Raw genomic sequence first — 26,180 nt, 5'->3', positions numbered from 1 at the left:
GCGGCGCTGTGGGAGGTGCTCAGCCGGAGGGCGGAGCGGGCCCGGGGCGGAGCGGCGCTGAGAACGGAGCTCGGTCGGGGGCGGAGCGGCGCTGAGGGCGGTGCTCGGTCGGGGGCGGAGCTCGGTCGGGGGCGGAGCGGGGCCGGCGGCGCTTCCGCCCCGCGCGGCGCTTCCGGGTCGGCGGTGTCCGGGGAAGCGGCGGCGGCCGCGGGAGCGGCGAGGCCCGGCCGGGCATGGGCGGTGAGGAGCGAGGGGACGGAGGACCGGGAGAGGAGGGGGCAGCCGGGCCGGGGCCGCGGGGGAGCGGCGGTGACAGGCCCTCGGTGCCTCGGAGCAGAGCAGCCTCCGCGGGCCGGGCCGGGCCGGGCCGGGCCGGGCCGGGCCTCCCTCGCGTGTGGGTGGGGGCCGCGCTGAGGGGACCCGCTCGCTCCCCGGCCCCGCCGCCCTTTGGGGCCGTTGGTTTGGGACTTTAACGGATTCTGCTCCGGGACACACGATTTTTTAAGGCGTTGTAACAGATGCGATGTTAAAAGGTTTTCTGTTACCTTCAAATGATTCATGCCGGTGGGATTTTTTAGTGTGGAACCCACTTCTGTTTAATTTGCAGGAACTGCCAGGCCTTGAGGGCTTCGGTGGCACTAGAAATGCAGTAAACCAGTGGATGAGGCTCAAAATTCAGTCTCAGCATTTGGAAGCTTTAGACAAGAGTGTCAGCGCATTAAACGTCGGAGGCTGTGGCTTTCCAGAAGGAGCTGGCTACTTCAGGGCTGTCGAGCAGTAAAATGTTTGCCAAATTGAAGAAGAAGATCGCAGAGGAGGCAGCGGTTGCTCCCAGGCCCGGAGGAACCGCCCGCATCCCCAGGTCTGTCAGTAAGGAATCGATCACGTCTGTGGGAGCAGACTCTGGAGACGACTTTGTGAGTTGCACCTTGCTTTGAAATCTCATTTCTCTGGCAGTATTTTTATTACGGTTTTGCAGACAACCGTTTTAAGTCTAGTGTGTGATTTGAAAAGGTGCTGGGGTGTCTTTGTAAGTGTATCTCGTAATGCATAAATGTATCATCAGCTTGAGTGAAATTAAATATTAAAGAGAAAACGTTTGTTAAACATAGTAGTTGCCAGGAGGCTTCCATTCCCATGTAAACATGAGTAACAAAGCTGTTTCAATGCAAAACATTGATAAGTAGACATAAAACTTTGAATAAAGCTGTAATTATGTGTATGATATATATTAATTACTGAATCATAGGATCCTGGAATGGTTTGGGTTGGAGGTGACCTTTAAGCTCATCCTCCATGGACAGGGACACCTTCCACTAGACCAGGTTGCTGTGAGTCCTGTCCCACCTGGCCTGGGACACGTCCAGGGGTGGGACAGCCACAGCTTCTCTGTCACTAGAAAAGCCAGCTAGATGCTGGCCAGTTGTCATTTTACCTCTTGGCTTCCTGGTGCTCTTCCTACCCGAGACACTGCACGTGTCTCTGCTGCAGACGCGTGCAGCGTTGTTGCACTCAAAGCTGTTTAGTTCCTGTCTTTCACTATAAAGCATTGTTTAAACAAGTGCTGAAGTTCCAGGAGCGTATGGGTTAAACAGACCCTGGAATGCTCTGGCACCTCTGCCCTGGCTGGCTGGCTGTCACATTTTTGAAAGCCTGGATTAAGGCAGTGTCACCCCACTGCAGAGCCAGCAGCAAGTCTCTGTTTGGTGTCTGCAGAGTGAAGAAGATATTTACACAGTTGAGCTTTAAATAATTTTTCTTTGAGGCTCAGCTGAAATTTCAGTTTTGTTAAGGAGCTCTTAATGTTTAAATACATGTTATAGTGGAAATATATTAGTCTTGTGTGCTTCTGAGGCTTTTTTTTCTTTAGCACTTGGGAAATTCTCATGTAGAAATTCTGTTTGCCGTCTTGCAAGCTTGTAGAACAGAAAACAAATAATGGCAAACAAATAATGAATTGGCAAAACAAAATAATGAAATAATGAAATGTCAAAACAAATAATGAATTTGAGTGGTCTTCAGAAAACCTCCAAGAGTTAGTTGTTTTATCAGTATTCATTTAACTGCTCTTGCTATTGACTTTTTTGGAGCAAAACCCACCAGAGGACTCACAAGTCAGCTGTGCAGTGAATTTTGTGTGGACAGATTGCTGCATCAGGGCTTCAGTGACTTTATCCCACCTGAAAAGCATTACTGCTTCTCTTTTCATTCCTTTGATTTTCACAACCCTCTCTTTGACGTTTCCTGGTGCCTGTGCTGTGGAGCCTGATTTCCTCCCCCTCAGTGACTCCATTGCCCCATCCCCTCAGTGCCAGTTTGGGGAGCAGGCAGCCTGGCACTGTTAAGCCCTTGCTGGTTTCCTCCTTCAGCATTTTTTACATTCTGCTGTGCTAGTACAACTTTCCCCTCTATGGGAAAAACCAGTGCTGTTCCTAGGCAGGAGAGTGGTTATTATCCCAGACTTAATGTATGGCAGGATCACTTTCTCTAAATTTTTTAAGCTAGAGTGTTGCTTTTCTCCCAAGGCTTCTGATGGAAGCAGCTCCAGAGAGGATCTTTCATCCCAGTTGTTCAGAAGAAATGAACAAATAAGAAAACTGGAGGTGAAGCTATCTGGTAAGTGCCCTGATGCATATAAATCTTGTTACTTTAGGAAATGCTTTCCTTTGAATTTATATAGTTTAATTCATTAAAAACACATGGGATTAGGGTCTTTTGAAAAAAGTGATTTGTAACAGCCCTGTTGATTGACAACAAGGGAGCATCCAGGATCATTAATTTTTTATGAAGGCAACTAGATCTTTGCTGATTTCAACAATACATTTATGTGATTCCTTGGAACAGCTGGGATAGCTTTCTGTCCCATGTTTCAAACAGCATCTGTCCCCACTTGTGTGCAATGATTTGTTTCTCATAGGGTCTGAGCTTTCTGATGTTGGCAGTAACACAGTGCCATCCTTAAAGAAGAGGGCTTGGAAATGAAGTAGAAACAAAGAATTCAACATAAAACAGTCCTGAGGCTTTTTTCTTTCTCATTCCTTGTTCTGTAAAGCTGTAGTGAAGACTGGCACTGCTCTCCATCCCTGTTGTAGGGAGGGGACCAGAGACTGGGCTGAACTGCATTACACTCTTCTTCCCAAAGCTCATGAGAGGCCTTGGGAAATTAGGAAAGGTTACAGCCAGATAAGGATTATTTTGGTTTATTCTGGAGACTTATCGGGCTTCTGTTCAGTTCAAGAAAATACAGGCTTCAAAAATTATTTCACTTTGAATTTGAAAGGCCCAGGTGCTCATCTGCTTGCACAAGGTAAACTTAAAAGTGCTGGCTGGGGCTTAACACAAGAGAGGGAGGCTCTGGGTATCAGGGGTCTCATGCAGGCAACCAGTCAGTGAGTAAATCCTCTTTTCCCTTGTTCAGGAACTTCCCAGGGTGTGTGTATACTCTGTTTTGGTTTTTATTCCCTCCTGTGTCAGTTCTGCTGAGCAAGGGTGAGGGCAGTGCTGTGGCACTGCAACAACGAGCAGATGGATGCACTGGCCATGAATTAACCCTTCCTTGCACCTTCCGTTGCCAGACACCTCTCCTGAACAGAGTGAAATGTATCACTGTTCTGGGATGAAGTAAAAAGGGAGGGACAGTTGTTCATTCTGTGGTTCTGCTCTTGTCTGTGTGACTGACACCCTGGGACAGGCCCTTCTGTTTGTGCCAACCCTGTGGACAGTACAGAACTATTTGCTTGTGTTCATTGTTGTGGTCACCCAAGATTTCCTCAGCAGGAATGATTTTCTGATTGAGAAAATCATTGTCATTTGCCACTCATCCTCTTTTCTTTTTTTTTTTCCCTTTCTTTTTCTTCTTTATTTTTTTGTTACCCTAAAAATGTCCTTCCCCAATGTCTGTCCATTCTTGGTCTGTTCTTCTCCCTCCTCACACAAGATTATGCTGATCAGATCCGAAATCTGCAGAAGATAAAAGAGAAGCTTGAAAATGCATTAGAAAAGCATCAGGATTGTACGTATTTTTCTTTTTTTCCTTTTTGTTCAGTTAAGTTGAAAATTGCTGTGGTTGGAAGGAAGAAGGTTTGGTGTACAGGTGTGCTAATGATTTCCTTGCAAACTGTGCACCTCTGTCATGTGAACAATTAGAACACGAGTTGTTACCTTATTTACAGCATAAAAAGCAGCAGCAGTGTATTGAATGAAGTTGTTATTATACTCCTTCTGCCAAATTTGGGACTAGCATGTAGGAAAGACCTTTTGGAAACCCACAGCTTTGTTCTAATCCAGCAAGGAGCAGTATTCCTGTCTGCTGCTAGCTTTGGCTCCTTGCCAGCCTCCAAGCAGTGTGAGGGAATGAGTAGCACAGTGCTACTGCTACAGTCAAGATGGGGCTAATTACTTGCAGAAGAAGCTCTTTAATGTTATAAATAACTTACAGGACAGTGAGAAGTAATTTTAAAAGATGAGTTTTTAATATAGCTGGTGGTTCTCTGTTGATAGCCTCCATGAGGAAGTTTCAGGAGCAGAATGAAGCCCATCAGGCCAGTCGAGCCAAGATGGCTGAAGGAATGGCTTTGGCCTTGGAAAAAAAGGACAAGGTAAGAGAGCTTGAGCAGGACTTCAGACTCTCATGACCCTGATCTTTTAGGCAGGTGTTGCTATTAATTAAAATAATTGTTCAGCCCTGTGTGTGAGCGTGCCAGTGCTGAGCTCAGTGCCAGGAATGGTGCAGGACTTGTCACTGCTCAGACTGTTCCGACTGGTTTTAACAAGAGCCCACAAAAATTCCTAATGAAAGGTTAAGCTTGAGCTTAGATAAGATTCAGTGGCAGTAGGCTTGTTGTCACATTTATTTTACTTGCATAAAACTTATGTATTCGGGTAGCATGAGTGATTCCTCAGCCTTCATCTATTCAAGCACTGGCTGTTACTGTACTGCTGCTGATTATTTTTTTAATCATTACCAAAGCTTAGTATCTGCTAACAGTACAAATTCTTCTTTTTCTTTTTTTTTTTTTTTTAACCATAATTGCTGTCCTTGAAAGTGTGCAAATAGATTTTGATATCTTTTTTTTCTCCTTTCTTTCTTTCTTGTTCAGGAGTGGATGGAAAAACTTGGCCAAGTTGAAAAGGTAACCTTGGATGTTTTTATCGGGGGTGTAGTGTGTCTCTGTGTGTATTTGCAAACACCATCCTGCACACTTTCAACTCTATCAGAACTCAGCTCTGTTCAGCCCTTTTTATTATTCAGCAGGGAAGTGAAGAATGATGGGTTATGATGGGAAAGTTGTCCTTCTGTAAGGTGGAACATGGTCCATTTTTAAGAGTTCAGCTTAGATGGTCATTGGTGGCATTATAATGAATTCAGATTTCTTTTTATGTTTTTCTGAAGTTTGGTAATTTTCACTGTGACATGAATCTGAAAGGATTTCTAGTTCTATATGGATGACCATCAGGAGCTGTATGGCTGCAAGACAAGATTTCTTTCCCAGAGAGTTTACCTGACATTAACTTGACATAAGCATACAGAGATCCTTTGATATCCTTTGGTTCTGTTCATTTATCAGGAAAAAAAAATGCTTCAAACACAGTTACAAGAAATGAGGGAGCAGAGTTTGAACCTTTTCCAAAAACGAGATGAAATCGATGAACTGGAGGGCTTTCAGCAGCAGGAAATTGCCAAAGTTAAACACATGGTAAGAATATTTTAAACTTTTTGTTTCCTGAAGTGTTTACCAGGATATTAAGTTAGTGGTAGCCCAGCATTCATTTTTTCAGCCTTTATGCTTGTACACAGATTTAGTTGGTGTCAAAATCCTAACAGTAGGTACTGAACACAATATTATGTAGTTTATTATCTCACTTAGTTCAGCCCACAAATTAGTGAAACAGGCAGGTTTCAGTGAAATGTTTATCAGTGTTACTGGTGTCTGTAATGCCAAAGATAATCTTCTACTGTTCAGCTTTTGAAGAAGGAAGAGTCTCTGAGCAGAGCAGAGCAGGAGCTGGAGGCGCGTGCCCAAGAGCTGAGCCAGGCCAGGGCGGAGCTGCAGGAGGCTCGCAGCGAGTCCTCGGGCCTGAGGAGGGACCTCCAGCACTTGCAGCAGCAGCTCCTGGAGCTGGAGGCTCGGAGGTATGCAGCTCAGCGTTCCAGAGGAGCAGTGGATGTGTTTTCCCTGTGTTTTTACTTCATGCTCACTTCTGTCTCTTTGCAAGAGTTTATATATGTAGTGAGTTGGCCGAATCTTTGCCTCTGCTATGGCCATGGGGATGTAAATGCCAAGCCAATGATAGTAATACTTTTTTGGTAAATTATTTCCTTTTTTTGTGGTTTGAATGCTTAACTGTCACTTTTTTGAAAATGTATAATTAAGCAGTGATTGATGATGGTGGCTGGTTTTAGGACAAGAAAATTTTGTTGATGTCCATTTTCATAAGCAGCAGAATTATCTGCTACAGATTATTTTTCTGGAATGGTATTTCACTTGTTTTTATTCTCTTTCTGTGAAGAGATGAACTAATGACAGCTGAGACAAATGCAGAAAATAAGATCACTGCTCTGGAGTTAAGAGAACAGGAGCTACAAACTGTCATTCAGCAGCTTTCTGTAGACTTGCAAAATGTAAGTTTGAGCCAAGTGAGATTTGATTCAAAGAGCTCCATGCCTGCAGAAGTTAGATTAGATACCAGTTATGTGGTGTTGGAAATTTAAATTTCAAAGTAAGTAATTTCTCAAAATGTTTAGGCTCGAGTGGCTGGTACTGGTTGTGAGAAGAGACTGGAAATGTTACAAGTGGAGCATGAATCTCTGAAGGTGGAATGTGAGCAGCAAAAGCAAAAGGTGAGGTGGTTTCAGATGCATGTGTGGTTGCTGGTGTAAAAGTGCACATTTGGGTAATGTACACCTTTGTGTAGTTGGAAGTTTGGTGCCCAGAAAGTGTTCCAGGATCATATTATCTTTTCAAATAGAACTTTCCTTTCTATTGGCATTTTCAACAGTCAAACCACAACAGTTCAGCTGAAAGCTTCATTACAAAAAAGATTCTGTGATTTCTCATTCTCACAGATGACTTTTGAACTTGCTGAGAGAGATAAACTTACTGAACAGCTGCAGGAAAAGGTGTCTTCTCTGGAAAAAAAGCTAGAAAGAAATCTCTCAGGAGATGAACACATGCAGGAGCTGCTCAAAGAGGTAATTACACAGTTAAAGGCTGCTTAGAAGTACAGTATTAGGGAGTTGTTTGTTTTGGGTTTTTTAGGTCATGCGTTACTTCTCACGCATTGAAAGAAAGCTGCTGATGTCACACAGCCACATTTGTCCTGTCAGTGTGTTTTGGCACACTGTGCTGGGCAGAACATGTGGGTGGCTGCACTGAGCCTGTTTGTGTAGACTCTGCACAGATGGCCTTTCTGCATTGTCTGTTTAGGCACTGCATCTCACTGCTTAGAAGGAAGAGAGCAGCTTTCTACCTCTACAGGAGGTGGAACAATTTGGGAGTTCTAATTAATCCTCTCAAGAGCAGTGAATGCTTTTCCTTGTTCTTTGGCAAGGCAGTGGGGCAGGGAGGGGAACTGTTTGCACATAGATGTGCAAACAGAATGTTGTATGCTGAAAACCTCAGCCTCAGAAGTGCTAAACAACAGCTGGAAACAGAAACTTAGCTGTGCTTAATCCCTTTTTTCTCATTGCTTCTTGCTGTCTTTCTCAAGCACTGATGCTCTGCTCAGAATCAGCCTGGAGCAATGTTTCCCCAGCTGGGTCTTGGGGAGACAAGGGGATGTTTGCTTTTCCCTGGTCAGGGTGCCTACAGTCATGTCACCTCCGTGTTGCTGTGACAAAAGGACTTGGCTTAGTAAACTCAAGGCAGTTTAAAGTTATCTAGAGATATTAAAACATTCTGTCCCTTTTTAGTTTCACCTTATAAATGAAATAAAAAGGAAAAATTTTATGACGCCCACAACTTATGTCTTTGTCCATCCTTGCTCGTGTTCTTGCCCTCAATGTAATCTTCAGAAAGCTGCTCTTGAGCAGAGGCTGGAGGAGAGCAGGCAGCAGGTACTGACAGACAGGACACAGCACGGAGAGGCTCTGAACCTGTTGGAAACACAGGTGAGCAGTTTTTAATTTCACCACAGATTCCCCCTCTTTTCATCCTCTATGCCCTACTCCTCCCCTCACTGCACTCCCAGCCAAAGATGAGATTGTACATTTAGTCACATTTGGTCTTGAGAGTAATTGATCAGTGTCTCTGGGCATCTCCCCACTTCATGGGTGGAGGAGGGCCTAGAGGTGAAGGTAGAGGTTTTGTGCAGATCCTCCCTGTACTAAGAAACAAATAACTCAAGTGCAAGCATTGCTGGGGCAGTGCTGTGGTGAAGAATTTCTGAAACCTGCACGTGTGAAATAGGCAGCTTCTCTAGCTCTGTGGTTTCAGGGATTTAATGTTTACCTTCCCCTCCTGGGCCACTCTGTATTATGCAAACTTATTAAATAACACAGATGCCAGTGGATAAGGATTTTAATTAATGGTGTAATTTTAGAATAAAGAACTGGAAGAGAAACTACGGATTGCAACAGAAACATTGAAAAAGAGCAAAGAAGCAGCTGCTGAGCAGGATCTGAAGATCCAGAAGCTGGTGAGTATCCTGCATGTTTCACTGACCAGCAACAGATCAGTCTTCAGCATCTCCAGAGATAATCACTTCTCTGTTTTGTTATTCAAGTGTTTGTTTTCTTGCTGTTTGTCTCCTGAACTCTGCTCTGTGAGTACATGACACTGCTGCCAAAGGAATAATGTTCCTCAGTTTGAGTGTCTCATGGGATGGTGTCTGATCTTGTCAGAATGATGTCAAAATACCATTCTATTAATGTAGTTTTCTTTATTTCTCTTAAGCAAGCTGATCTAGAAGATGAAAGAAAACAACTGCAGCAACAGATTTTAAGTGAAAAACATCAGTATGATCAGAAAGTTACTGGGCTGGAGTCTCAGATTGCTGCTCTTGAAAAAACTTGGGAATTGGATAAAACAGCAACTCAGCACAGGATTGTAAGTACAGAAACTGTCTGGTGGGTTGTGAGAGTCTTCACAACATGATTTTAACACAGCTTGTAGAGCTTGCTGGTTGTCTGAACGTTCTTATTCAGCGCTCCTGGCATTATAATAGAAGATATACTTTGAGGCACTAAGTATGAGCAAAGCATTAGATGTGTTTAATTGTTCAGACAAAGCATTAGAATAATTGTACTGTGTATTCAAACACTTTATTTTACAGAGCCAGTTGGAGAAGGAAAATGAAAACCTCAAGGGAAGCAAAGAAGGGTATGAGAGTTCACTGAAACAACAAGAGTCTGAACTGAACAGGCTAAAGGTAAGGCTGGACTGGGTACTTGGGCATTGTCTTGGGACAGAGCTGAGGCTGAGGAACAGTAAACAGCACAGTGGGTTACATTCAGTGCTTGGAGGCCTGTTATGTTCAGGTTGCAGGTACTTGGAGCTGTAAATCATCTCTGGTACTCAGCAGAAATGTGTTTGAGAAGCATTACAAAGGGCTGATCCTTTTCTGAACCAGAACCCTTGGGTCTGCCTAAATCTGGCAGAAATAACACATTCCCATATTGTCAGGGATGTGAAGAGCTTGGAAATCCTGTTAGCAGTGGTGAATACAGAATGGTTCAACATCAGATTCCACTCCAAACCAAAAAGTTTAAAACTTAAATTAGTTGGGTATTTACAGTTTATCCAATTTTGACTGTGATTTTAGATGGTTGAAATTTTTTTCATAGCTACTCCTGGATGCACAATTGGAATAAAGTTCTGTTGTAGCAAGGAGCTACTTCTTTGTAATAGTGACTTCAAGCTGAAAGATGTTGTAAGCATTGGGTTTGTTTGGGTTCTTACATCAGTTCTATGTTGCTCTTGCATATGCAGAGAGCAGCAATCAGTAAAACAAACCTGACTCATTTGGAAATTGTAGTGTGTCAGAGCACTCATAATTGTAGTCCTAATAAATTTGGGGTTAAAGATGAGAGACTGACTTGATTTAGTTGTCTCACATAACCTCTCAATTACTTCTGGTTTGCAGAATGAGATGAGCAGCAGAGAAACTGTCAGTGTGGAAATTGCTAAAGCATTGGAAGAAACACGGAAACAAAGAGAGGAATTACAACAGCAGGTTGGTTAATAATGACTGTTTGAAAATGTATTTGAGACGTCCCAACCTTTCAGAGAGCAGACTAGGTTTGGATTTATTTATCCTAACATTCAAGACCCTTGGTCAGAGTCATATCCACAGCATGTGAGACAGCAGTGGTTGCCTCAGTAAACCTGAGACTGTTGCAGAGCCCTGCAGTCTGTGAGGTGTTACTGTCTCAGTGCACTGGCCATGGGGAGCCCCTGACATCTGGCTGCTTCTTTGGAAGAAACCTGTTTGTTCTGGTTAGCTGCTTTCAGGGCCTGTGTCACATCTGGGTTCCTCTGGAGCAGAGCAGTTGTAAAATTGTACATTTCCTCATAGGAAGGAGCTTGTGTCCAGTACCAATTGTCAGTTCTAGGTAGTCTTGATTTGCTCCTCCTGTATAAAAAATAGTGGATAATGTGAGCTTGTGTTTGCTTAAAGTAGGAACTGTCAACTGAGCAAGTTTGGCTGGAGTTAGTCCCATCTTTTGGTTTCTTTATTCTTCTGGGACTGCTGTAGATGTGTGCTTGCTGGGCCAGATCTGTGTAGAAGGGGTTTAAGGCCATCTCCTGTTTTGCTCAGGAGCTTTTGCAGCTGCCACATGCTGGCTGTGACAATCTGATGGTGGCACAGAAGCCAAGTGGGGTTTAGCTCTTCCAGTAATAACTTCAGTGCTTGTTACTGAGGGCAGCATTGTGGAGGTGATGCCTGCTGAGATTCTGAAGGATGTTGGATCTTTCAACACCCTCTTCCTCTTCCTGTTTTATATCTTTCATGACTTCTGTTCACTGTTTTTCTGCTTTGAAGGTTTCACATCTGAATACCCTAATAAAGGAGAAGGACCAGCTGATTGATGAAAAATGTGATCTGCTGCTGAAACAAAAGGAAGAACTGAACCAACTCAGTCAAGGTTAGACCAAATGAGTCTACTGTATGCCAGACAACTTTTAAGTAGTCTCTAGTTCTGGCCTTGCCTGGTAGATTGTAATTTTTCTAGATTTCTCTTCCATATTTAATCTTTTAGCATTTTCAAAATGGCTTATTGGTCACTAACAATTGGACAGTCTCTCTTCTGTCTTTCTGTCTCTCCCCTGGCTTTCTGTCTTCATGACAGACCAAATGGATTAGAAACTCCCATCTGATGTGCAACACTGGTACTAAGCAGGTCTCTCCTTTCCCAGACCATGAAGCTGTGTTGCTGCAGGTGCATCAGTTACAGTTGGACATAGAAGCAAGTCAGAGCCAAGCAGTGGAGATAGAGGAAACAGCAAGAAAAGAAATTGATGAGCTGAAGCTGCAGGTACAGGAGTCCCTGTTGGCCAGAGAGCATGAGAAAAATGTGAGTGCAGTTGCAAATCCATTCTCTCAGACTTCCTGGGAAAAGAGGGAGGTGTGCAGGAGCCCCCCACTTCTGTCCTGCCTGAACAACCAAAAAGAAGTCTGGCTTTCTCCCTGGGCAGTGTTCTTGGGCTGCAAATGTCATGATATCTCTCCAATGTTTATAGGTTTTAGAACTGGAGGAATCAACGAGGGCCTTGAACAATGAGCATTTGCCTTCTCCAGAAAACTCTGTGGTGGAACAGAACGGAGAGGTGGCAGCTGCAGATGTCATTCAACTTCAGAAGGATAACAGAGAGCTGGAACAGCAAATTGCTGAGAAAAACAAGGTGAACAGAAACAGCTGGTACTCTTTCCCCTTTTAATTAGCAAGCCAAGTAATTGGTGCTGCCCATGCTGCAGCCTTTAAAGGACAGGCCTGTTCCATTTGAATCCAGTATGCTGTGAGTAAATGCTTTTCTCTGGATTGCACAAGTATCTAGCAACCATGAATAAAAACTGCAGCAAGAGCTGCATGAATCCTGATCTATTTTGGCAGAAAGATGCACCAAATGATGCACTATTTACAGCTTTCCTGCAGAGCCCTTCTGAGTGAATTCGGTTCAGTTCCATGCTGCTGTCACATGAAAGCCCAAGTGTCCTGTCACATGCCTGCTGCTGTGTGCAGCTGGCAAGGCAAGGCTTTCGGGTTGCTTCTTCACAGCTGTCAGTGTTGGTTAATTATTATTTCATTCAGTACTCATTTATTATGGGTTTTTCCAGATACCTGGGGGTCCTGACAATGAATACTGTGTTAAACTCTCCTTTGCTGTGCTTACAGATGATAAAGCAACTTCAGCAAAGAATGGCAGAACTCAAGAAAACTCTCCAGAAAGAGCTGGTAAGGGTTGTGTGTTTTCAGTCTCTTCAGAAGGTACTTGCTGGCAGGTACTTGCACTGTTATTCCAAAAGCTTGACTGCTAATTCCCATTGCATCCCTCTGCAATGGTTTATCTCTCCAAGAAAAAAAAAAAAAAAAAGTCTATTTAAAAGAAAATTAACAGAGGTTTTAAAATTGTTATTTTTGCTCTGACGTTGAAAATTTTTCTGAAGAAAGCCCACGTTTGAAAGGCTCAAAGCAGGTTAGTGGTAGGAGAAAATTACCAAGGGATAGTTTCCACCATAGAGCCAGTTCCTGGCTGGTTTGGGTAACGTACACAGAACACTGACATCAACCAGCTCCTGTCCTTGAGTGTAGGGAGAGCTGGAGACACTTCTCTGCTGTGACCCATGAAGGATGAGGAGCTGTTGATGCCCAGTTTGTACCCACCTGTGGGTACAACCCTCTTCAGATATCCTGAACCCAGACCCTTCCCAGTGTCAAGCTAACAGCATCTGCAATGTGCTTCTCTTTTTCTTCTGTTGGTTGTTTTTTTTTTTTTTTTTTTGTAGAAAATAAGGCCTGACAGTGAGGTACCTGAGCTACGTGTGAATTCTGAAGTGCCTAATGCTTCTGTGACTGTCACCAACAACTCTGACTTGAACGACTCGAGAGAGATAAACTTCGAATACCTTAAACATGTTGTACTAAAGTTCATGTCCTGCAGGGAATCTGAGGTAAAGGTGCCACTTATCTTCCCTTTCTACATCTGTCTTTCTCTAGAAATTGCCACTGTCACCTCCTAAGGACGCTGTATGCCAATTCCATAATTTGGCAATTAAAAAGTGTACAGTGGGGGCAGTAAAACAAAATAGCTGACAGCAACATGTTTGGAACACAGCTGTGTGGTTTCTTTCAGGCATTCCATCTCATCAAAGCTGTGTCCGTGTTACTGAATTTTTCACAAGAGGAAGAAAACATGCTCAAAGAAACTCTGGAGTACAAGGTAAGGCTTCTGTGCCGTATGTAGTCTCTAATGAGACAATGAAAATTTCTAGATGCTGGGAGATTAGGAAAAGTGTCTTTTTCCCAAATGTTAGCTACAATAATAAATGTAATATATTATTAAAATGTTAGCTGACTGCATGCATGCCAGGAATTGTCCCTTTCAGTGAGGGAAATAGCAGCTTTCTGGTGCCCAGAGGAGTTGGAGCACAGCTTTGCCCAGTGGACTTGATCTGTGGGGAGAAGCTGGAAGCTCATTGCTCTAACAGTCAGTGTTTAACAGCAGGAGCCTAATTCTGGGCTTGTCCTTTTGGCATTGGGCTCAGACACCAAGATCTGTGTTTCCTTTCCGTGGGCTAAGCTGAGATCTGCGTGGCCCTGGCTTTGTGGTGGTTAGGGAATGTTCTACAGTGAGTGCTGCCTCAGCTCCAGGTCCTGCACCATCCCTGCCCACGCAGGGAGTTGGGATGTTCAGTCTGCAGGTGAAGAGATTTCCTCACCATCTGGTTCAGGGAACACTAATGCTACATTGACTAAAGGCACTGTGTTTGAATGACTGTAGAGTTCTAATTTGAAATTATTTTAAAGGAATATATGTAAGTATAATCTTCAGTCATTTTCACCTATGGGAAGTGGGTGCTGTTCCTTCCAGATCTGGTTGTGTGAAGCTGCCTGCTTCAGTCTGGAATCTGCAGCATTCTGATTTATAAATAGGTCTTTCCATCAAATGATGAGAACATGGCTGAGTACTGTATTGCTTCTTTTTCACATCTAAAAGTGTGACCCCTGTGTGATGTGTGGTGTGCTGTTGTGTCCTAGATGTCCTGGTTTGGGTCAAAGCCATCTCCCAAAGGCAGCATCCGGCCGTCTATCTCGAGCCCAAGGACTCTGTGGCCTTAAGGGAACCTGAAGGTGGCAGGCAGTATCCAGGCACTTCTTTCTGTGAAAAGAATGCTGAACACACTGCTCCAGGTGTGTCTTAATCACTGTCATTGCAGTATTTTGTACAAGAACTTCTGGCTCTGTTTACAAAACTAATACTGTGCAAGGAGACACTTTCACTACAGACTGGAACAGCTCTGGGCTGGAGTCGGGGACCTCCTCGGTGTCTGTGATGGGAGCAGCTCCTTGTGCTCATCACTCCTGGGTTCCTGGCACCAGAGGGTTCTGAGGACCTCGCTGACAGCAGGGCTGCCAGTTCAGTCTCTTGGGATGGTGATTCCAGCTGCTGTTCCAGAGTCCAGTGACTCTGGGCACAGAAAAGCTGCTTGTCTGGCTGTGGGAAGCCAGCAATGAAAAATGTGTTGGCAGAACAGTGTTGAGAGTGGGATGGTTTGCAAAGCCTTTCACAGGACAGGAGCAGGAGCTTTAACCAAAAAAGAACTCTGCCTTGCCTTCTAATACTGACATTAACTAATGGTTGGCATTTTTTCATATCACTGTGTAATTTAAGGTGCATTTATCCTGGCCTGCAGCCCTCAAGGCTGCATGTTGATGATTATTTAATTTGAGAGCACAACTTTAGAGTTGTCTGATTTTACTTTTCTTAAAGAAAAATAATATTTAAAATGGTCTTAATTATAGTACCTAATCCTCAGTCGCCTTTAAAACTAATCCATTAGCCTGTTCCATGGGTTGTTAGCAGTGGGAAAAGGGGTAGGAAACCATTTTAAATTTTTAAAGCTGAGTTCCAGGTATTGTAAATCCACACTAAAAAATACCTTTTATTTAAAAAAAAAAAAAATCTAGTTACAAAGGGTGAAGAATGCTGGTACTAAACATATTGATTCCTTTTTTTTTCTTCCAAGTCTGCTAGCAACAAATCCTTATAACCAGGATCTGCCTCTTTGGTTGTGGTTTTCTGTACTTCAAATACTGATGCTTAAAAGCTGTTATGAATATGTTAACTGTGTCCTGACTATTAAGGTAAAAGAAATGCTGCTCATGAGGGGTTTGAGGGCAAAATTCAACTCTTAGTGAACAAGTTGTGGTTCCAGCAGCTTGTTTTCCTAATACAATAAGGAAAGGGGACCAAGGTGGCACTTCCTCCCTGGAAGCACAATTTTGCCCAGACTTATTAACACCACTGCAAAATCTGGATCCAAATGGGAAGCAGCACTTAGTCTGACTTCTGAAAACTGAGACCTATGTCCAAAAATCTACACATGTATGGAACTGAGTGAGCATGCTGCAGTTCTGGGACTTCTCTTACAAGGAAGTTCATACTTCTGTTAAATATATTCAGGATAATTCAAGCTTTCCCCAATGGAGATCCAGCAGGAGGTGAATGTGCTGATCCAGAGCCTGCTGGTCTCCCAGACAGCCCCACCCCAGACACAGGTACTCCCAGGAGCTGTTACTGGGCACAGGTGCTGCTCCTCAGTCAGAGCCAGGTTGGATTTGGCTGAAGTTAAGAAAACCAACAGAATTTTTTGGTACACTAAAGCTTGTCCAAACAGTCTTTAGTAACCAAATTCATGGCACTTCCAGACAGGATAGAGCATGGAAGGGTTCAGCCCTGCTCTACTGTGGAAATAGACAATCAAAAAGTACATTTATTTAAATTGTTTCTCTACTGAGATACAGCGGGGTGGAATAACCCTGCTGGTTCTGGGAAGATTTTATTCTCTGAGATATTTTCCTTTCTAATGTCCCTTTGCCCTGCCCTGTTTCTGTGGGACCAGGGATCAGGACTCCCTCACTCCCACTGCTCCCTGCTGAAAGACTGTTGGGTTTATGCTGATCCTGGCTTCAAAGGTTACTGCTGAACAGTAAGGAAAGCAGGACAGGCAGCCTGGAACGGAGTGACAAAGTAAGATCTTAGGTTATATATTCACTAACAACTTCAGTTTCAGATCCCAAAGCTCATAAAGGATCAACTTACCATAAACTAGTTCTTAAGTGTTGAATTTTCGTTAGGTATCAGAGCAAGACTGGTGTGTATACATGTATTAAAAAGCTAATGCACTTTCCCTTGTCTCAGAACCGTGGTTATACATAATCCTTTCTATCACCATTGGATTTCTTTCCTTCTGTGCTGTAAATATGGATTGTATGATGAAACACTATGAAATTTGTGGTGCAATACATTTTGGATCAAACCCCTAATTTTGATTTCTGTCTTTTTATAGTTCTGGTTATCTCCCCATGGATACTATAGCTATTTAAAATTGACTTTTAAACCATGACCCAAACCCCACCTTTGCCCAGGGTGAGGATGGGTGTGCCAGCTGTGCCACCAAGGCCTCTGACAGGGAGTTGTGCCACAATGAGTTGTGCCACTGCTGCTTCCAAAACCACCTCCCGCCAGGACCAGCTGCTGCTGCGCTTTGAGCAGCTGATGGAAGCAAGGGCTGGGTGGAGCTGGGGCTCCCCAGGCAGCTGCTCCTTGGTGCCAAAGGGCAGGGAGCCCTGCCCGAGCCAGAGGGACGAGGGGCCAGCCATGGATCCAGGAGTCGTGTCCTGCCTGGGCAGAGGACACACCAATACTTAAATCACAAGTTCTGAAATATCTGCTCGACTTTCTAGCGTGGATAAGAACACCAAAATCAAAGCCAGGGTGCTTACTATGTGTCCTATTCACTGCATCTTGTAAGTCTTGATTGTTACAGCTGAACTCACTCCCTGCATCCAGGACAGAGTTGGATTTGAGGACAAATTCTCTAAGCAGCAGGAGTTAGGAGCAGTCCTACAAAGGTGGACACTGGGTTGGACTGGGTTATTGCAGGCCTGCTTTGGAGTGTCAGACTTAGAATTTAGCTGAAAATAAATGTAACTCGCGTGATCCAAGAACTTTATTGATGCAGCAGGCACTTCACTTTACATTAACCCAACCCCAGAGTCCAAGAGTCCTTCACCCACACGTTCACAGCCGCCGTTCTAAGAGCCCTTCTCCCACCCTCAGCTGCAGGACCTCAGCCTGGACACAGCTACCTTGGGACTAAGCAGGACACACGGGAGCTTGTATCACCACACCTGGCTAAAGCAGCATCTGAAATACCTGTTCACTTACAGTAATAGGAGGCAGGAGTGTGCCTTCTCTCTGCCTGTCAAAGAAGGGAGCAGGAGAATGTCTTGGCTCCTGTATGTGATAGTCGGAATATGCAGGAATACCTTTACTCTTCCCCCACCTTTAAGGTTAAAAGCATTCCAAGAGGAGGTTACTGTAGGATTTCAGTAGATTGCAATCTCTAATAAAGATGGACCAGTGTAATTTCAGCTCATTCCTTCTTCTGAGTCCAAACCTGACCGTCACCTCTGTCCAAGTTAACAGTCTTTACACAGTCTTTCTTGCTGTGAGAACTCTTATTATGGAGCCCAGGCCTCCTACTGCCAGTGCCTGTGGGAAAGGAGAGAGGTTACAGAGTCACCACGTCCCTCACAGAACAAACACTGAAGAGTTCAGCCACAGAAGGGACTCTGGCTCTTCTCCAAAACTAGAAACTCTAATTCTCCACAATCTAACCATCTTTTGGATCTCGAGGGCTCCAGTGTTGCAAGTCACTGACAGAGCAGAATGTCTCACCTCCCGTATCCCTGAGGAGAGGAGGAGGAAGGGCTCGCTTCAGTTGCATTTGTGTCCCTCAATGTGAACAGTATTTCCTTCTGAAGTCTAAAAGATGGAGGTGATTATGAAAAACTAAATATTTAAGCTGACTGCTGGAAGTGGGGCAGTTACTTTGCAGCCACAATCCTACAGAGCACAGGGGTACCAGAGCAGAGTGAGACGTGGGGAACACGACTGGACAAATGCAAAGCACCCACCTGGAGCAGGACTGGCAGGTAAATGCTCCTGAGCTACCAGTCCTGCCACAGGCCTTTCCAGAGGACAGACTGGTACTACCACTGAGCTGACTCTGCTCTGAGCAAGCCACACATCCTGCCAGTACTGCCACAAAGCAGAACAGCAGGCTTTAAACCCTGCCTACTCAGACCTGCCTTGTTCCTTTCACAACAGAGAGGATGAGATGCCTTTCATGTCCCTACACGCTCTGAGTACCAGTCAGGGTGGTGGTGTGTCACCTCCCACGCTGGGAGCACCACCCACACTTACCTGAAAGCACCTCAGTGGAAACAACAGGAAAAAGAAAGAAAACAAAGCAAGCAGAAACATGTTCTTTGCTGTCCCAAGAAATTCCCTCCTCCCTTGTCAAGGCCTGGCAAAGCTGGTGACAGCAGCCAATAGCTGGAGTCACGCTACACCAGGTTTAGGTACTACAGGAAAAAGCCCTGCACCCTGGGAGAAGGACACCAGCACTGGCAGCAGCTGCCCTGCATGGGAGCTGCAGCATGCCCAGGGATCAGTTTTCCTAGGAGCACTGACAGCCAGGGCTTCAGCTGAAACCCCTGCAGGGGGAGAAGACTTCACTTGGATTCCTGCCCGGGGGCAGGGGCACCCAGCAGCTGCTGCAGGGATGTGCCTCAACCCAGAACGTGCCTGAGCCCAGCACAGACAGGGAAGAAGGTTCCACAGTCAGCTGCTGAACACATCCCACGCTCCCTGTTTCACAGCTGACATTCCAGAGAAACGCAAGAGGCCCCTGCTGGTCCCCAGTGGAATCTTTGGAGACCTCAAAATCCTCTCCTGGGCAAACCAAACAGGTTTGCTGTGACTCAGGGGATGCCAACTGCAGCTGCCCCGTCCATCCCGGCACATCTCCCCCCCGCTGGAGCAGTACTCAGCAGTACTTCACTCCCTGCTGCAAGTCTCCTCTCCCCGTGGCACAGGGGGAAGTGCAGGCAAAGGCTTTGTGAATGCAGGCTCAGAGAGAGCAAAGATAAAAGGAAACACTGAGCTCCTCAGGGATGAGGCCCTGCCACCACCTGCTTCTCTTCAGGGGCTCTCCTGAAACCACTGGCCAGGAGCCTGCGAGCGTGGCTGAGCCAAGAGTGCCCCCAGCACGTACCTTTTCATGCCACTGAAGTAATATTGCACTGCTGTTTTCTGTTGGCTTTTCAAATCCTTTATAAATGTACTTCATTAACAAATCAACACCGTTTCTGTCTAAGGAATTCACCGCTTGTTCTATTTCACTGCTTTTAAAAGATGTGAGGACTTTAAGCATCGTTCCCTGGGCCTGCTCCTGGGAAGACAAGGCAGAGAGAGAAATGTGAGAAGGAGAACAGCTGGGAACGATCCCAAGAGTCGTGTTCGGCAAGAGGCGGCCACGCTCCAGGCTGGGTTATTTCTGTAAGCGGGACGAGCAGAGCTGGGGTTAGGGGAGGAAGGGAGGGGTAAGCGCGGGGGGCTCACCCGTGCGAGCACAGGCTCGCTACCCCGCTCAGACCTGCGGCTGCCGCGCTCCCTCCGCGGCGCCTCCCGGCCCGTACCTTCAGCGCCGCGTTCCTGCTGTGGCCCGGGGAGCTGCGGATGGCGGCGTGGAAGGCGCGGAGCGCCTCGCCTGTGCGGCGGCGGGTCAAGGACTCAAACGGGACCTGCGTGCGCGGCTCGCGGGCGGCTCCGGCCCCGAGCGGGCGATCGCGGCCGGTCCCCGGGACTCCCCCGGCCCCCCCCGGCCCAAAGGATATTGCCTGAGCAGCGCTTCCACCTCGGGGCTGGCATCGGGCTCGGCCGCCGCCGCCTCCTCGGGCTCCTCCACGAAGCGGTTCTCGTCGTACTGGTCGATGTCGAGGCGGCGGAAGCGGGACGAGAGCGTGCTCCGCGCCATCCCCGCCGCCCGGCCCGCGCCAGCCGGAAACGGCGCCGGCCCCGCCGGAACCGGAACCGCGCGCCCGCCGCGCCCCGCCCCGGCCCGCGCGGCCACGGAAAACACAACGGAGCCGGGAGAAAATCCGAACAATGACTTTAATGTACAAACCCCGTCGCTGCAGCAGGTCCGCGGGTTTAACCGGGATCCCGAGGAAAACGGAACAGACCGGGAATGGGGAACAGCCCTTCCGCCGCTTTATTGGGATCCACGTAACACTCGGAAAAGGCCGGCTCGGTCCTGCGCCGTGAACGCAGCACGGGCAGCCCGGCCCCGCCGCACACCGGGCACTGACTTTGCTGCTGAAATCTCTTAAAACTTACCAAAACCAAAAAGCTGAACAAGAGACGGGCCCGAGCGGCTCCCGGGGCGTGGTGGTTAAAGGAATCGGCTCATCTAACCCAGGACTAGGCGAGGACTACATGCAGTAGTACAAATCTCAAGGACATATTACAAATACTCTGAAATTAATCTAGGGGCGGGGGAAAAAAAAAAACCAAAAAAAACCAAACTTGCTACAGACACCATAATACACAATAAATTTAGATAATTTAAAAATAAAAAAGGCAAGAGGCAGCATTTCAGCAGCAAAGTGCTCAATAAAAAGTATATTGTAAAGGGGCAGGACAGGGAGAGGCGACAGCAGGCGGGCGAGGGCTCAGAGGAAGTAGGGCGTGGTTGTCCTGGGAGGAATGACACGCTCTGAGTCTGGAACTGCGCGGAATAACTTTGGTTCTCTTGTATTTACATCTTTAAAGACCATGATGGACGCGATGTTCCCGCAGCGGTAGCAGTAGTTGGGAGCTGACCATACCGTTACCAGCTTCTCATCAAACATGAACTTGTAGCCTTCGTGGACCAGCTGGTGTGCTCTGCAGATCAGCTTCAGGTTGTTGATGTGAACAAACTGCAAGGCAAGGGGGAAGGTCAGTGTGGCCCGAGCTGCCCACACCACGTCTGCTCCTGGCCTGGCCCCACGGAGCAGGACGAGAACACCACAGGGGGCTGGAGACCCGAGCACTGAGAAACCCCTGGGAAATACAGCTGGGCACTGAGGAACAGCGTGACATCCAGGGCTGTGTGCCAGGGCCACACACCAACACAGGCTGAGTGTGGCCAGGTCAGAGCCTGGCAGCGTGTAGAGCCCTGAGGAGTCTGCTCAGTGCAGACACAACAAAACTAACTCGGGAATTGCTTAAAAAATGGTATTTTTCTCCTAGATCCTTAGGAAACCATTCCACACAGAGCCCAGGGACACTAGTGAGTCCCACCACATCAGACTTTTCAAAAGCAAGATGGGTATTAGTACATCTGACAGTTACATTTGTGCTTTTAGGTTCAAGAGGCTCATTTTTTTCCAGCTGGCACAAGCCAAGCTTCCCCACCGCCAGGAGTTAGTGGCAGAGGTGTGACAGGGTAGTTCAGTGTCCTGCAGTGCCCTCGGTGCACTCAAACACCACCGAGCCGAGCCCCTTGGTTCCATGCCCACCCTCGGGCTGCGTGGCCCTGAGCAGCAGCGTTACCTCGTTGGTGACCTTGGCCCCGAAGAGCCAGCCCGCCCCGCGCGGGCTGATGGCCCACGTGTCCACGTCCTCGGGGTCCGACCACACCAGGTCGCAGAAGGCTCCTTTGTGAGGGATCTCCTGGTTCCGCTCGATGGTCCGGATCTGGTCGAGGGTCTTGATGTCTGGGGAGAGGCCTCCGTGCACACACAGGATCTGCTCGTCTATTAACTGCAGGGAAACAGTGCACAGAGCCCTCAGTGTGGCTGCCAGGGAACCTGCAGTGCCCATCTGGACAACCTGCTGCTGCTGCCAACGTTTGCACTTACAGCTGCTATTGTGAGCATGTCGAAGACTTTGGTACAGTATCTCCAGGCGTTCGCGTTCCCGTATTTGGTTTGGCACTCGTCTGTTGGAGAGAACGGATTTCATTCCTCGTGGATCTCGGGAAAACACTGACAGCAGACCCTGCACACTCAGGTGTGTCACACGAGCCCTGTCAGAGCCCTGTGCAGAGGAGGGAGCGAGCCCTGTGCTCTGCCTGTGCCCCTGAACGTGGCACCGCGACACAAGCAGAAACCCCGCGTGCCAGAGGAAAAGAGCAGCAAGATCTGCCTTAAACACGTTCCATTTCAGAAACACCATGACCACGTTAGCAAATGACAACGTGGAGCCCGTGTCCACCCAGCCCCGGGAGCCCCGGGCACCGTGTCCCTGGAGCTGCAGCGTGTGCCACCAGGCAGGACTCACCGTAGAAGCCGTACACCTGGGTGATCTGCCTGCTCTCGTGGTTGCCTCGCAGCAGCGTGATACGGTCAGGCCACTTGGCTTTTAGTGCAAGGAGGTACGTGAACGTCTCCAGGCTGTAATACCCTCGGTCTACAAAGTCCCCCTGAGGGCGGAGACAGCCGCACATGGAGCAACAGCCGCACGGGAAAGTGCCCAGTGACACACCCGCTGCCCCAGAGGAACCCGGCACTGGAGGGCAGCGGGATGTGCCGGGAGCCGCGGCAGCGCCGGGCACTCCCTCCCCTCTCCGCCGTCCCGACGTGACCCCGGGACACCCGCGCAGGCCGGGATGCTCTGCCTCCCCCCGCGGGGCTCCCGGCACCACGACCGGCGGGCAGGAGCCAAGAGCGGCCCCGGCGCCGGGCGGGGCCCGGGGCTCGGGAGCCCCTCGGGATTTCAGCCCCAGCCGCTGTCAAACCCGGCGGGGCCGCGCCCGACAAACGTACCATGAAGATGTAGTTGGTGTCGGGGACCTGCCCGCCGGTCCGGAACAGCTCGCACAGGTCATAGAACTGCGGGCGGAGAGAGGCGTCAGGGGGCACCGGGCACCGGCACCGACTCCGGCCCGGGGCTGCACCGGGAGTGGCCCGGCCCGGCCTTACCTGCCCGTGGATGTCCCCGCAGACGGTGACGGGCGTAGAGACGGGTTGGACGTTGGACTCCTCCAGCAGCAGGTCACAAACATAGTCACAGAGGCGCTGCGGGACGGAGCGGGGCAGGGTCGGGGTCAGCGCCGGGACCACCGGCACCGCCCGCTCCGGTCCGCCCGGCAGCGCCCACCCCGGCCCCGGCCCGCCCCGGCCGGTCCCGGCCCCGCCGCCGCGGCCGCACCTTGAGGTCGTTCTCGGGCAGGTACTTGCAGAGCCGCGCGATCTCCACGTACTTGTCGAGGTCCAGCGGCGCCATCTTGGCACGGGCTCGGGCGGAAGCGGGCCCCCCCGCCACTTCCGGGCGGCGGAGCGCGCCGCCGGCGCGGGCGGAAGCGCGGGGCACTTCCGGCGACACTTCCGGCCGGGCCGGCCCCGGCAGCGGCCCCGCCGCGATGGCGCCGCGGGCGCTGCCGCTGCTGCAGGCGGGGCGGCGGCCGCGCCCGGGACGGTGGTGAGCGCGGCGGGGGCACGGCGCGGAGCGGGGCGGGGGTGATGGGGGGATAGCGGTGAGTGGGGCGGCGGAAGCGGCGGGAGCCCGGGCCGGCGCAGCCCGCGCTGAGCGCCGCCCTCGCCCCGCAGGTACCGGCTGAGCCCGCGCGGGGAGCGGCCCCGCGGCCGCGTGGGACTCGGCTGCCTCCTCCTGCCCGGCCGCGTCCTGCTGCTGGCCGGTGCCGACCCCGCCGGCGCCTTCGCGGACGCGCATTTCGTGGAGCTGGGTGAGGGCCGGGGCTGGGACCGGGACCGGGACCGGGACCGCGAGCGGTGCCGGGTGCGATCGCCTGTCCCCGTCCACAGCCCCGCTGCGCTGGGTCCCCGCCGGCTGGCGCGGGCTGCGGCCGCGCTACGAGCACGCCACGTTCCTGGCCGCCGGCGGCCCCCCGCGCCTCTGGGTGTTCGGCGGAGCGCACCCCGCCGGGAACCGCGGCTGCGTTCAGGCGCTGGACCCCGGTGAGTGCCCCAGCGCCGGGCCCGCAGCGGGCCGGGCCTCGCGGCTGCACGGCCGGCCTGGCCTCTGTTGCCCCGCTGGTGGTTCGGTTAATCAAATGTGTTAACTAGAAACAGGAAGGTGGCAGAGCCCTGCCGTGAGGGGGGAGCAGCCGCAAGCTCGGACATTCCACACGTCCTCGGCGGCCATCGGGGCCCGGCTGTTCGTGTTCGGGGGTGGCGACAGGGGAGCAGAGCCCGTTAAAGACCAGCGGCTGCACGCGTTCGACACAGGTACCTCCCACCTGTGGGCTGGCAGCTCTGCCCTTGCGGTGCAGTCAGGGGCTGGAATGGTTGAGCTCTGTTTGGAGGCGAGTCCCACGGGATGGGTTCTTCCTTTGGCAGGCCCTTGTGCTCATGTGGTCACTGGGAATTCAGACCCAGTGCCTTGCATGGGAAGCCTTGGCTGGGCTCCGGGGTTGCTGCTCTGTAGAATTTCCAGTTTTCTTCCTAATGCACGTGCACTCCCATTTTTAGGCACCCTGACCTGGTCCCAGCCGGAGACTCAGGGTGATCCCCCTTCTCCTCGGCACGGACACGCCGTGGTTGCAGTTGGGACCAAACTCTTCATCCATGGGGGTTTAGCTGGAGATGTTTTTTACAGTGACCTGTTCTGCATCGATACCAGTAAGTGTGGATGGAGGCACTGCAGTGCCTGTGGGCAATGTGCTTTCATTTCAGGGGACGTTTTTTCCTGAAATACTAGTCCTTAAGTACTTAAAGTGTTACCTTCTTTGTTTAAATCAACAAAACGCGTGGGGTTTGTGCAGTGCATGACCGTGGACGTGTTGTTTCCTGCACCAGATGACATGAGATGGGAGAAGATCCCGGCCACTGGGGACGTCCCTGGAGGACGGGCATCCCACTCCTCGGCAGCATTCCAGGAGCACTTGTACATTTTTGGTGGAATAGGTCCAGATGGGACACTGGATACCACGTACAAGTATCACACAGGTAGGGAGGCTGCTCTCAGGGCTGCCAGGGTAGATGCCAGGCAGCTGGGGAACGTGGTACCTGCTCACCCTGGGCTTCCCCCAGAGTTACAGCACTGCCAGACTGAATGCTCAGAACTGTTTTAATTCATGGTGTCAGTCTGGCGTGTGATGTTTAAAGCTGTGACTGTATCTTTGCACTGCAGGAAGGCAGCAGTGGACACTCCTGCAGTTTGAATCTCCCCTGCCCAGCGGGAGGCTGGACCACGCCATGTGTGTCATTCCCTGGCAGGCTGGGGCACACGGGGACACAGGAGACAGCCCAGCTGGGACAGAGGCACCTGTGGCAGCAGGGGACAGAGCTGAGCCCCTCCAGCAGGACCTGGGAGAGGGCTGTGCTGAAGACACCTTTGTCCATCTGCTGTTCGTGTTCGGGGGCATGGACACACAGGGGCAGATACACAGGGAGTGCCTGGTCACCCTCATTGAGGAGAGTCCCACAGCACCAGCCTCAGCCCCTGGGGTCAATTCTGTCACTTGAGCACGTCCTTACCCCTGGGCAGCTGGCACGGTGCTGACACCCCTGAGGGGCAGGGGCTCTGCCTGAACATGGTCCTGCTGCAGCCCCAGCCCAGGGAACGTGGCAGGAGCCAAGGTGTTTTCAGGCACTGCTGGAGCTGGCACCAGACAAGGTCACTGTGGACTTAACTAATCCCATGGATTGGAAAAGGATCAGTTAAATAAAGAGACCAAATTTCAATTAGGCTTCTTTTTTTTTTTTCTAAGAACCTTTATTAGGTGTAAACTACTTTTCAGTCTTCAGAAAACTGGTCTGTTTCATATGACACTTCATTAAAAGCTCTGAAGTTTTAATACTGCAGGAAAACATAATTAAGCCAAGCTCCTCCCTCACTGCTGGGCACCACCACTACTACAGGCAGTGAGTGCTGGTGGATAACCTCCTTCTCCCAGCTCAGTAAAAGCTGCCCCTTTTCAGGCAGCTCAGGCTTGATCCCCCCCTTCCTTATCAGGATCTGCTGTAAAACTGCAGTGAGGTCCAAGTCCACCTGCTCCCTTCAGAAACTGAATCCCAGCTCACCCCAAGGCAACAGAGGCCCAGCTCCTGCTTTCAGACCTCCCACTGTCCATGGGCCCATGAAAGGTGACCTTGAGGGGGTGAGCTGCACTCCCCATCCTTCTTTAGGGTTAATCCAGATCCTGGCTGGAGCTGGGGAATG

At 49.3% G+C, this 26,180-nt stretch overlaps 4 protein-coding genes across 6 annotated transcripts; 2 read left to right on the top strand and 2 right to left on the bottom strand.

Moving 5' to 3' along the window:
• Positions 1-34: 34 nt before the first annotated feature.
• On the top strand, positions 35-16,486 carry GOLGA1 (golgin A1). Of its 3 annotated transcripts, none has more exons than XM_053996157.1 (23): positions 35-240; positions 608-917; positions 2,526-2,616; positions 3,938-4,012; positions 4,501-4,598; positions 5,100-5,132; positions 5,568-5,696; positions 5,964-6,133; positions 6,511-6,622; positions 6,746-6,841; positions 7,067-7,192; positions 8,015-8,110; positions 8,542-8,637; positions 8,895-9,047; positions 9,274-9,369; positions 10,084-10,173; positions 10,984-11,086; positions 11,358-11,476; positions 11,682-11,843; positions 12,335-12,394; positions 12,946-13,110; positions 13,293-13,379; positions 14,198-16,486. In XM_053996157.1, the coding sequence occupies exons 2-23, from the start codon at positions 783-785 to the stop codon at positions 14,276-14,278; spliced, it is 2,373 nt and encodes a 790-aa protein (XP_053852132.1). In that variant the 5' UTR covers positions 35-240; positions 608-782; the 3' UTR covers positions 14,279-16,486. The 3 variants fall into 3 exon arrangements, with proteins under 3 accessions (XP_053852132.1, XP_053852130.1, XP_053852131.1); XM_053996155.1 differs by having other exon boundaries at positions 11,358-11,515; XM_053996156.1 differs by lacking the exon at positions 35-240 and having other exon boundaries at positions 472-917; positions 11,358-11,515.
• A 668-nt stretch (positions 16,487-17,154) lies between these two features.
• ARPC5L (actin related protein 2/3 complex subunit 5 like) lies at positions 17,155-20,101 on the bottom strand. Its single transcript, XM_053996159.1, has 4 exons — positions 19,907-20,101; positions 19,709-19,781; positions 19,285-19,461; positions 17,155-17,717 (listed from the first exon to the last, which is right to left on the bottom strand). Exons 1-4 carry the CDS (start codon positions 20,044-20,046, stop codon positions 17,655-17,657), a joined length of 453 nt encoding a protein of 150 aa, XP_053852134.1. The 5' UTR covers positions 20,047-20,101; the 3' UTR covers positions 17,155-17,654.
• Positions 20,102-20,164: 63 nt separating this feature from the next.
• PPP6C (protein phosphatase 6 catalytic subunit) lies at positions 20,165-23,310 on the bottom strand. The gene is given in 7 exon segments (XM_053996158.1): positions 20,165-20,992; positions 21,609-21,818; positions 21,917-21,996; positions 22,338-22,479; positions 22,823-22,888; positions 22,979-23,158; positions 23,160-23,310. Coding segments are annotated over 7 exon segments (1,050 nt in total). The 5' UTR covers positions 23,283-23,310; the 3' UTR covers positions 20,165-20,743.
• A 99-nt stretch (positions 23,311-23,409) lies between these two features.
• On the top strand, positions 23,410-25,702 carry RABEPK (Rab9 effector protein with kelch motifs). The gene is made up of 7 exons (XM_053996776.1): positions 23,410-23,477; positions 23,606-23,742; positions 23,822-23,974; positions 24,083-24,244; positions 24,488-24,637; positions 24,815-24,964; positions 25,149-25,702. The coding sequence occupies exons 1-7, from the start codon at positions 23,419-23,421 to the stop codon at positions 25,481-25,483; spliced, it is 1,146 nt and encodes a 381-aa protein (XP_053852751.1). The 5' UTR covers positions 23,410-23,418; the 3' UTR covers positions 25,484-25,702.
• Positions 25,703-26,180: the final 478 nt, after the last annotated feature.

This window comes from Vidua macroura, chromosome 21 (assembly GCF_024509145.1).
Source record: "Vidua macroura isolate BioBank_ID:100142 chromosome 21, ASM2450914v1, whole genome shotgun sequence".
Taxonomy (NCBI): Eukaryota; Metazoa; Chordata; class Aves; order Passeriformes; family Viduidae; genus Vidua; species Vidua macroura.
Note: the sequence above shows the minus strand (reverse complement) of the source record. Positions and strands in the feature narration are given on the sequence as shown.